Genomic DNA, 12,233 nt, shown 5'->3' with positions numbered 1-12,233 from the left:
ATATATATATATATATATACGTATACGTTTTGAGTTTCTTTTTCAGACTCAATCACTCAATTAATAATCATTATTATTAACAAAAATAATCCATTTGTAGATCGTAATGAGTCACTTTTAACTATTGGAAGTATCATTCACATATACTGTTAAATCTATAGTGTCAAATTTAACTTAATGTGTGAGTCGCCACTGTTCCTACTCAATCATATCGTTATTTTACAGTAAAACAATGATTATATTTGACATTAATGTCAAATTGACACGATATAATGTCAAATGTAATTATCGTTTTAGTAAAAAATAACGATATATTTAGAAAAATATTCTATTGTTAAGAATTCTATTGTTAAGAAAAATGATTACTCCATTTACTTTCTTCTTTTTAGATAATAGTTACAATAGTAGATAGATTCTTCTTTTTAGATAATAGTTACAATAGTAGATAGATTAGTAGAATTTTAGATAGTAACAAAGAATACATTCTTCATAATAATCTTAAAATATACTCATTTATTCAAATTTTAGAAAAATTCATTATCATGTATTCAAAACAAGAATTAATTTTCTTTTAAAGAATAATATAAAATTATAATCGAAAAAATTATTTTATATGATAAGCAAACCAAACTTGTATTAATTTAATAATCTTAAAAGAATTAAATTCACTAAGTTTTTCAGAATATATTTTAAACAAATTTGATACTTGTGGTGGATAGATGTTATGATAGATTTGCGGATATTATGAACTTTTTAAATACTTGAAAGAATTAATTATTATATACTTTAATTTATTAATTATTATATACTTGCGTATAGTATGTATATTTCCATGCATATTTTCTATGCATGCGGTCGGACAATCGCGTGGCAAAAACCTTTCAATGTGCTAAAGATTTCTTTTTATTAGTTAAGTCATGCGCATTTGTGAAAATTAACATAATATTTAAAATATTGAAAGTAACTCATCATCAAAGACCCGAGTCGCATAGATATATAATTTTCACAACGCGCGCACTTACATTGACAATCAGTAACATTCATAATCTAATATTTCGTGTATTGTATGACAAAGATTTCAAGCCTGTTGTTTGGCTGCAGAACAGAAAGATCTGAGAATGTCTCTGTTCTACAACCAATCAACAGACTTAAAAAGCCTTGTCGTACACATGAAACATCAGCTTTAGGTATCTTTTCGACAATATATTAATTAAATGCTGAAATTGATTACGACGAGCGGTAGCGGACATAAATTATCATAAATATCTACGTTCTTCCGTGGCTGAAGAAATCATGGTATGCACCTGTCCTAATAGCTTCGCACAGAAGCATGTTCGCGTGCTCGTGTTGGATAATAAATTCATAACGATCCCGCCATTTTTATTTTACAATCAATGAATATATTACTCGATAAATTTCTCAATTCAATAACATATTACAAAATAAGAAAAAAAAAATTCACATCTACAGTGGAAAAAAAAACAACTAGCCTGGCGAACGCGATAAGTGTAATAACCAGTTGGTTATTTTGCTGCTTTATGAGCACGACCAGTGTAGTGACAAACGTGCGCGCGCGCGAATCTTGCAAGTAAAGTCTTGACAAAAAAAAAATAAGAAAAAGTTGTTTGGATTTTCTCACCTTAGTCGAGTACGTACTCACGATAACCTGGATAATTCGTCAAGAAATAGTTGTAGGACATCATTCGCGATTAAAAGTGCGATTTCTTCATGAAATGAAACTACCTAGAGATACGAAAGGAAGATGACAACGGCAACATGGACACATTCGTGGTGGTAGTGATGGTGGATGGTGGTAGTAGTGGTGGTGGTGGTGGTGGTGGTGGTGGTGGCGGCGGTGGCGGCGACAGGACGGCGGAGACGGAGACGGCGCCGAAGTGATGTTCGGGCGAGATCGTAGTCCGTCGGGTGGAGTCGGTTCGCCGCCTTGCCTGTGCTTGCCTGCCATGACTGGCTGAGCGCGGCATCGCGGGGGAGCGAGGTGGCGCGTCGGCGAGGGAAACCGCCGCTGTGAATCCGGCGTCGTGATTGGTCGTCGCGTGGGAGAGCCGCCCGCCCGAGCTCACCGTCGCCGACAGTCGGCACCGAGCATTCAAGTAGGCCGTATCGAGATATATTCGGAGTCGGGTCGAGAGATAACAGATATACGGCGGGAACAACACCGGACACGCACGCAATCCTCTCGAACATTTTGCTTTTACACGCACGGGCACGATGACTGCTCGGCGCGTGCACCGTTCGCAACAACAAGAGCAAGAGCAACAATTACAAGAACAACGACAGTGCCGTAGTTGTCGTCGTGGTTCCACATTAGTCGCGCATCGTCGTGTCGATCGTACGGGCCCGTTGACGGAATCGCAGTATCGTGCGCTCGCGGAAACATCGTGGCCGCCGTCTTTGTGCAAATATGCTACGTGCAAGCCGGGCTCGCGGTGCGCGCACTGAGAGGTCCACCCGCAGCTAACGTCAAAAAGAGAGAGAACCGAGTGCGGGGAGAGCGAGATCGCGAGTGCCGAGTGGAGAGAAGGAACAACGCGCTCCACTCTGCGCATTAATACGTCACGGCCTGCCTGCCTGCTTGCTTGCCTGCCTGCCTGCCTGCCTGCCTTCTCATATAGTATACAGTAATACAGTATACACCACCTACCTCTCTGTTCGTCGCATCTTCCTTCTTTAACGCTTCTCTCTTTCTCTCTTGATCATCCTACGCCGCGATCTTCACGCCCTCCTCCTACTCCTGCGGTAGCGGCGACCTTCCCACGCGTATCTCTCTTTCTCTCTATCTCTATCTATCTCCGACAACCAACAACGCAACGCCGCGCCGACCGGAAATTAAACTCGCGCGCGAAAAGCGCGGCCGTGTGTCGCGCGACGAAGCGCGGGGATCAACTCGCGAGAGGCGCGCCCGGCCGTCTCGTCTCGTCGCCGTCGTTGTATCGTCGGCGAGACGTTGCGCGTTACGTCGTCTCCGTCGTGCTAAGTGTTCTCATCTGACTCAAGTAGACGCCGCGCGGTTGTCGTTTTGATTGCCGCCACGCCGAGTTCGGTGAGTTCGGTGAGTTCGGTCTGGCAGGGCCGACGGAGATCGCGATACGCCGCGAAGAAATCCGGCTCTTTGTCTTGCGAGTCAAGTGGTGCGGCCTAACCTCGTCGTTCAACTGTCAGCGCGCGACCAATGACGGTGAACGGTTCTTTCTGTGTGCTATCAAGTTTTCTCCGATCATCCGATTCGTGCGCGGCAACGATTCTTTTCGTCCGGATGCGCGTTAATGAGACCCCGAATCGAATGTGAACAGTGATTCTGTTGAATTCCCGCGGTCGCGATCGGTGAATCTCATTTCTAAATTCTAGTGCCAACGAATCGCGCCGTCGGCCGCCGTTCGAAATCATTGCCGACGGCGACGGACAACGTTCCGACTTTTTCAATCTCCTCGCTGTGAACTTGTCGCATCTGACCACCCGCCGACGGAGAAACACGGAGTCGATTGGCAAGTAAAGGAATACGAGAGAAGACAGGGAAGACGGTGGCCGTCGCTCGCGTGCCCGCAATAATGCCGCACGTGAGCAGCAGCGGCGGCGGCGACGATCTCGGCAGCGAAGACGAGGTCAAGGTCTTCAAGGATGAGGGCGAGGAGGAGAAGAGGTCCTCGGAGAACCTTACCGAGGACAAGAGCGATCTCATTGATCTTACTGAGTCTGAGGTGCGGATCATTTCGTCATACATTTTCTTTCTTCTCCATTATTGTGTTTCGTGTTTCGCGATATATACGTTTCCTTCCAAATATCCCAGTAGTCGCAAGGACGCAGGCATTAAGTGCGTGCATGTGTGTTGCAGGAAAAGGGCACGCTCGCCGGAGGGACCTACGCGACGACGGGAAAAACGTCGGCGAGATCCGACCTCAGTCCCGTTTTCGGTGAGTCTCTTATTTTTTTTTTTCTTTCGGACTTTCCGGGATTTATTTGTTTAGGCCTTTTACGAGAGTCACATGTTCGGGGTTATCATAAAAACTCGAAATCCGAGAAAAGTCCGAGAATTTTGCAAAATTTTCTGGAAAACTAAAATTCTTGGCTCCAAAGAAGTTTAATCGCACATCTATCTTCTATGGAATCTTTGGAATCTTACCAATTTGATAATTAAATGCAAAGTGTCAATAGTAATCAATAGTAATTTACATTTCTATGTTGAATTACTCCCTCAACGAAATATTTGACGAAATATTTCCATCAATCAGGATGAAAATATACAAAAATTTCGAAACACGATTGAAAGCAATGATAAAATTATGAAATTTTAGGATGAGGAATTTGTGACAACTCTCTGATGTTCTCTGCTCCGTTCTTATCACGGTAACTCTGCTTCCTGGTTTTCTGTATTTTCCGCCTATTTATGATCCGTGCGTGAAAAAAGTGATGATAATTTGCTTTCGTCACGAAGAGTTAACCCTCGATATTTCGCGAACGACGGCGGGAATCATATCGACGCCAATTTCGTCGCGTGAGTTTAATTATTCGTTAGCCTTCCCTATATTCCTACCAAGTCAACGGGATCGATACATCATTCCGTTGCGTCGTGGTAAACAGCTGGCTGGAGGTCTATTTAAACGGAAATAATGCGTAAGAGCGCCCGTGTACGAGGCATAATGTAATTTTAATTTTACAACGTATCATATTACAAAACGTCGTCAAGTTTACTTTTTTTTTTTTTTTTTTAAAGACTTCTATTTCTCTCTAAATATCTGTAAATAATCGACGCGTCGTGTAGAAATGTAATCCAACTTAAAACTATACATCGATCATCCACATCAATCAAAAAAAACGTAGAGTTGAAAGTAATTCCTTATTAAAGTCTATTCTATAATTGCGTAAGCGGTTGTAGTTGTAAGAATTAATCATCGGTCGAGTATGAGAAGAATATTCGATTGTGATTGTTCAATTCTCACAAAGTAAGAAGAGTAAGAAATTGACTAATCACAGTCGAATGTGAGAAGAATAATCGAGTGTGATTGGTTAATTTCTTACTCTTATTTCTTACTTGCTCCGTGTATTGTAGACGACGCCGTGTATTGTTACAACCACTTAGAACTATGCTTACGCAATTGTAGAATGATTTTAAGGGCCATCTACAATGAGGGTAATAGGGCACACAAAAATACTTGAATAGTAAAACGTAAATAGTAAGTGAATTAACCAATCACAGTAGAGACTGTAAAGCCATAATGTATAAGCAGTAATAAATCCAACATGTTGATTTCCTTACTGCTCAAGTTTTTTTTAGAGTACCATGTATCCTTTATGGCAGTAAGTTTTAAATCGTAAGAAATTGACGAATCAGAGTTGAATGTGAGGAGAACAACCGATTATGATCGGTCCATTTCTTACGGCTTATCGCATAATATTTATACCATAGCCCGTAAGTGGATGTTTGCGACGTGAGAATTCAGAGAAGTCAGAGTTGGCAGCAATTGATTGCGAAGGAATGAAATAATAAAGTATCAACGGTGCGACGTTTCCTAATGGTATCCGCGTCCGGGCTTAGCTCGATATCGCGTCATAACGCCACACCAGGTATCTTGCGCTGCCTCGCACGCTTAGATTAACGTCATTTGAAATCGATCGCGGCACGATAAGTGCCTACTCTCGTAGCCGCTTTCACGGTCCGATGATAATCGCGTCTGTGTGCGCGCTCTGTGTCGGCTAGGGAAAATATGTGACTCGGATTCCCAGCGTATGGCTGTCCACTAGCCACGGCGCTCCTATTAATTTCCTCGCCATTACGCCGCATTACGTTGCACGTCGTCACCGTTCGAAAGGTTCTTCTCCGTCGTCGCCGTTGTCGTCGGCGCAGCGACGGTGGCCTTATTGCCCACACTCACCCGTCGCAATAATCGCGAACCCCGGAGGCGTTGACAACGACACTTAGACAATTCTACGCATGAGAGAAAGTGAGAGAGAGAGAGAGAGAGAAAAAGAGATATGCCATGTTGCTCTTATTGGCACAACGTCAATAAAAGCTACTTTGTAAGCCGTCTCGAATCGCGTTCTCTTTCCTTCTTTTAAAGGTCATCGCCTAAACACAGCCGATTGTTGCGCGAGCAATGATTATATAGAGACGTATTAGACAAGTTTGAGTAGTAATTCATGGAATCACATCCCTCTTACAAACATTTAATGCTAGCCAATTTATTACTAAAAAACAGTAATTAATTATTTGAAGTACTAAAGGTACTGAACAGCAATGCTTTTGATACTTAAAATAAATACTTAGTTACTGTCTTTCAGTTTTGACCATTAGATTTCTATAAATCCAAGTGTGTAAAAAGTGACTACAATATATGTGTATGATTAGTTTTCTGTGTAAAAATGACACTAAGATCGGTATTCATAGTTGATTTTTATATTTAAGATTGTCATAAGTACAGTCTTAAGGTGTCACGAATCAATTATAAAGTACTTTAAGTATTAGCACTTTAAGATAGTCTTAAAATAAGAACGGATTACGAATACCAGACAGTCGCATTAACATCTTAAGATATTACTTAAGACGGTTTTAAAATAAGAACAGACTATAAATACTGGTTTACATTACACGTTTAAATCTATTTTTTGTATGCAATATAATAGTATGTTACTTTTATACGGAAAACCAATCATAAACATATATATTATAGTTACTTTTTTACAAACGTAGATTTGCAATGCAATGGAGTACACATATCAAATTTATGCAGCATATACAAAAATTTCTATTTATCTTGATCTTATTTTTATTGTTTCATTGTCTGGATATTAAATATTTATATACATATTGGAATGCATATATCAGGCTATAATTAACTTGGAATTCTTTAGAAACGATTTTTCGAAGAATAGAAACTTAATAATACTAATCGCAGATCGATGCAATCCTTGTATAAAGACGAATAGCGGCCGTGAAACGGGAGCGATAACATCGCTAAACGTCTCGAAAAAAAATTCAACTAATGTAAACAATGCAGTAAACTCAAACGCGCAACGTGTATCCTCCCATGATACTTTTGAAAAAAAATCATCAAGGCTATGAATTGTTATGTTTCTCGTCATTCTTTAAACCTTGTTTCTCAATATTATTTACAGATCTCTGGAATTAACGAAGTCATTAAAAATCTGAGGATGTTTTTAACCAGTTATGTTAAAATTATTTTACTGCGATTGCTAGAAATTAAAAAAATTAGAATTAGCATTTAAAGTAAAATATGGTTGTAATTATCAACCCTCCGTCTATATCGCTGTTTTTTAACATTTTTTTTGCTAGTCGTCACGGTCTTCATGCCAACATTAAATTTTTCCTACTAAATCAGTTATGAAAAATCGGCAATATTTTGTTATTATTCTACATCTGTACTTTGTATTCTAAACGTTTTTAAATTCAGTTATTATATTGGTTTTTTTTTTATATAGTAAAATACAGAAGGAAACTTTGACTGTTCCTAAAAGATCACGATGTAAGCGGAGGGTTAATGGTCATTTTTTGTAACACTATAGAATATTAGACCAGTTTTTCGAGGAACTCGGGATCATTTTCTCAAATTGCTATCCTTTTTATACTTTACAAAAAAAATTTTGCAGTTTTTTATGTTTTGCTTCAATGTCTTCTCATTCTTCTAAAAGTTCAAAAGTCGCGTCTACTTCATTTTATCAATGATAGAAAAAGAAGAATTTACAAGCGACAAATTCGTTCGGAACAAATCGCCTTGGCGTTTCAGTAACGTATACAATGAAGTGCGTGCCTTCCGTTCCCGTGACCACTTCTTTCTCTTTGTCACTGACAAATCGATGTCACGCTACCGTGCATGCTGTCATGCTGTTGCCAAAACATTTTAATGAGTTAACGTGGCCGTACGTCTCCTGCCGCATCTTGTATTCGAGATGTTACAGACACGATTACAGTATTATCTGAAGAGCGTGATTATTCTGAGAGGTTTCGACTCTTAAAAATACCTCGCGCTTTATCGCTTATGTAATAGCCGTACGAAAAATTTCCGTAAATCATTCTCTATAATCGCGAATTTGATTTTTCTGTCGTTGTCACCTGTTAATTATATTTCTCGAAATATATATAAATTATGAATAGAATTCGTAATCGCATATTATATACGTTGCCCAATAGAAACTTATAAGTATTCATATTCTATTCTTATTTTAAGACCGTCTTAAGTAATGTCTTAAGATGCTAATGCGGCTCTCTGATTGGTTCATGACATCTCAAGACGGTATTGTATAAAAATTTAATATAAAATCCAGCTTATGGCTGAATACCAAGTATTTTTGAGTACAGTGAGTTCGAACGTAACTTGAATTAACAATGTCACATGCTCTACTTTGTTTTCCGATTGGATGAGGTCATGGTTCCTTCAGATTACCGACCTGGGTTAAGTTCAAATCCATTGCACTCGAAAACTATTCTATTATAATTTCTATTGATTAAATTTTGTTGTCGCGCCACGGAACATTTGTTTTATGTATATGTATCTATATTACGCGTACGGGACTACGCGTGAATATTAAAGAGAAAGAGAGGAAAGGATTCGTTGCACTCACCGTCACAGAAAACGTGTAAAACGTTACGTCGGGATCCGTTGTAATCGCTTAAGTGGTTAATTATGGCTCTTCAAGGAAGGCCGCGCGCGAGGCTCAAGCGGAATTAATCTTGGCATCGGCCGACTTCAGTAGAGCCGCTTCACGTGTTTTTTTTTTTGTCGCTTGTCCGCATGAAAACTAGTTATTCAGATATGCCGAGAAAGTCGAGATTGTATGTAACACGTCACATTCTGACGTCACTTTTAACCAAACATCACTCCTCCGTTGATATATTGTACATACACGCGAATCAATGGTGAAATGGAAAGATAATATACATGGTGCTCATATTGAAACTTGTTTTTTATCTGTTTTTTATCTGCTTGCAATTGAAAACAAAATGCAAAATAGAAACAAACTTGTGCATAGAAGAATTTACATTTTTTTATATTGGAATTTTTGTTGCGCGCGACTTGATATATTTTTTTGATTATGTAAAACTATTACCTACAGTATCTGTCGATGCTGAAAAAATATCAGGGACACATACACAAAATATGTATGTTTTAATGCGAGTGCTTAATTAATATTATCATTATTATTAACATAATGTTATTATCATTAACATATCATACAAGTATTTCGTTAATATTCATTTCATTGTTAGCTTAGCACTGTATGCCATACCGCGTTAATTATCCATCGAAAAGAAGAAAAATCTACCTAAATCTATAGGGAGGATATGACTTTACAATCTTCTCGTTACATTTAATTAAAACTGCTACTCTATTAAAACCGTTCGATATATTTTACATGTATGGTGTGTAATTATTATATATAATATATAATTATTGCAAATTCTTATCACTTGGAGTAAAATCCTATCTACCTACAAAATATTGTTTTCTACAGAAATTGATGATTTACGTGTTGGTTGGAATTAAAATCGATGTGTGTGTGAGACACAAAATGTGTACAAAATAAAATCTTGTATATATCTATACGTATATATCTATACGGACGATTATTAGAGCTTTTACAAGTTTGACTTCGCAAGTGAGTGTAAACGTGTTACGATGTACATATAGGTATTTAAACGTACATCACGATTCGCGCGATAGTTCGAACTTGTACGATCAAAATATTCTGAAACTTTCTTCGTGTTTCATTTATTTGTTATTGCAAAGTTAACTGTGCTGATATCGCGAAATACGATTCTAGCGAGAGCACATACAGAATTTTTTTTTTTTTTTTTTTAAATACTAAGAAAAGTAATTCAATTAATTTTCTTTCTTTTAAGTAAAATAATCATAAAGGTTATTTATTTTATTTTATTTTTAATAATGTTTCCTTGATGATAATCTTAAACTGTATACTGAAAAAAGAATCTGCCTAATTAGAATTCTGATTAAAAACTGATTAAAAATTTTAGAATTTTCTGGTTGAAAATCAATTATAATTTTAATTGGGATAATCAAAATTGTGACTGATATGATCAGAATCTTCTGGTTTATTTCCAACTAAAATTTTTTTAATGTACTTATTACGAATTAAAAACGAAAAATTTATTTTTTTTTTTTTAAGAATATTTATCGAAAAACTAATTTTATATAAACATATTATAAAATTGAATTTGTTTTAATTTAATAATTTTGATTAAAGTATTAAACTTACTAGGATTCAGACATATTTTGAATTTTAATGCTTGTGATGAACTTATGATAGATTTACAGACATATATAAACATTTGAAATACTTGAAACAAATAATTATTACTTGTGTATAATACATTAATTTTTTTTCTATATGCAAAAGTCTCTTATATCTATTTTAATTGTAAATTTTTATAAAATTATTATAATATGTGATTTATTTCTTTCTACAAAGTATTTACAGAGAGTAATTATTATTTTTTTCTCGTTCATTTTTGAGTAATCAAATTTAATTATCTTTTATATAATATTTAATATAAAATATGAAATGAACTCGCAGCACACTGTTCGCCCACTGTTGTCGGTATAACATACGTATGGTATCTACGTTTGCACGCGATTTCTTCCGATGGTATGTATGTACGTGGGCACTCGCGAAAGCGCGCCTTTCGATACACATACTTTGTCGCTGCTCGGAAACCGCCTCCGCGCATTCAGATTGCACCTCGGACTTTGCGGATATACGATGCGCAATGCATCGTGGTGTGCTTCGAAGATCGAGAGAGAAAAAAGAAGCGAGACAGTAGTAGAGAGGTAGAGGAGAGAGTTAGAAACGATGTGTCTCGTTGTGCGAAGTAATTGACGAGTTCGCGTGTAGGCGGTCGGGCGCCTAGATCGCCTCGAGCACACCATAGGCTTATCTTCAGAAACGAAAAACGAAACGAAACGAATAACCCCGACGGCCGAGCGCGAAATCGTGAAGAGAGAGAGAGAGAGAGAGAGAGAGAGAGAGAGAGAGAGAGAGGAGGGAGGAGAAGGAGGCTCTCTTCTTAAAGAAGAGGCGAAGAAACGAGACATTGCGAGAGCGAGAGAATAAGAGAGAACCACAACGCGAAGAGAGGAGAGACCCGCTGCTGCATCACCCTGAACTTGCCCGAATACCTTCCCTCCGAACCGTACGATGTGTATCCGCTCACCAATGCACATGGCACCCAAGCGAGTTCTCTTTCTTCTCTCTCTTTCTCATTCATTCTTTCGTACTCTCTTCTTCACGCCTTCCTTGTATCGCTTGTACGATTTCCCTCTCTCTCTATCTTTCTTTCTTTTCTCGTTGTCCGTGGCATCCCACCACAGCTCTCTCGCTCTCGTTCCTTTGGTATCCTTCCTTTTCTCTTCTCTTACTTCGTCTCTTCTCAGAGCTAACCCACCCATTTCTTACGCTCTGCAACATATACCGGGTATATCGAAATACCTGTAAGTTATCTGAAAGTTTCAATGATTGTGATAATGAGATAATACACAAGTTTCGATAAAAAGAAAAACTGAAGAAAAGTAGTTACAATTTGTACGTTTCGTATAAATTGTGTGTATCGTAAATTATGCTATAATTTCTTTAACACAATGAGTAGAAAAAATTATGTGAACTATATATGTAATTAATGGGATATGTAAACACGAAATGAAAACCATGGCCCTTCCTGTAATATCTTTTATTCTTTTTACGTAAATCAAGCAACTCTTCGTATTTTGTAAGTCAAGTGCGACTTTGGTAAAAATCATTACGATATTATTATCAATATGTAAATATTATTCACGATAGTGTTTTTCGAGAAATTTGAAGAATTTCTGTGTTATGTGTTTCTACCAATTAATAGATTAATCTCCGTCCACAACTCATTCTTCTTTCCCTCATTTTAAGAACTAGAAAAAGATAAAAAGTAAGTTAAACTGAGATTAATTTACATTCGTAGAAGCGGGCATATAACGCGCTGTCCTCTTTTTCGCAAATAACTGATTCAGTGAAAATTCACCATAAAATCTGAATGAATAAAGCGATGCATATCGTCGGTACACCCGATATGTAAGCACAGACACACACTGGCTACAGTCAGCATTATACATCTACCCTGACTCGCCTTTACCTACCTACCTGTTCGCTAACGAGCCTACCTGCCGGACTTCTTGCATTCGGAGAGGTTGCTCGAGAGAGAAGAGAGAGAGAGAGAG

At 37.9% G+C, this 12,233-nt stretch overlaps 1 protein-coding gene across 1 annotated transcript in view; it reads left to right on the top strand.

Moving 5' to 3' along the window:
- The first annotated feature begins 1,929 nt into the window (after nucleotides 1–1,929).
- Nucleotides 1,930–12,233, top strand: part of LOC108689542 (protein pangolin, isoforms A/H/I/S) — a 201,074-nt gene continuing 190,770 nt past the window's right edge. Inside the window, exons 1-2 of the mRNA XM_018196339.1 lie at nucleotides 1,930–3,719; nucleotides 3,854–3,932. Coding sequence (XP_018051828.1) covers nucleotides 3,570–3,719; nucleotides 3,854–3,932 — 229 coding nt within the window. The 5' untranslated portion in view covers nucleotides 1,930–3,569. The remainder of the gene's footprint in view (nucleotides 3,720–3,853; nucleotides 3,933–12,233) is intronic.

This window comes from Atta colombica, unplaced genomic scaffold, assembly GCF_001594045.1.
Source record: "Atta colombica isolate Treedump-2 unplaced genomic scaffold, Acol1.0 scaffold27, whole genome shotgun sequence".
NCBI classification, from domain to species: domain Eukaryota; kingdom Metazoa; phylum Arthropoda; class Insecta; order Hymenoptera; family Formicidae; genus Atta; species Atta colombica.
Note: the sequence above shows the minus strand (reverse complement) of the source record. Positions and strands in the feature narration are given on the sequence as shown.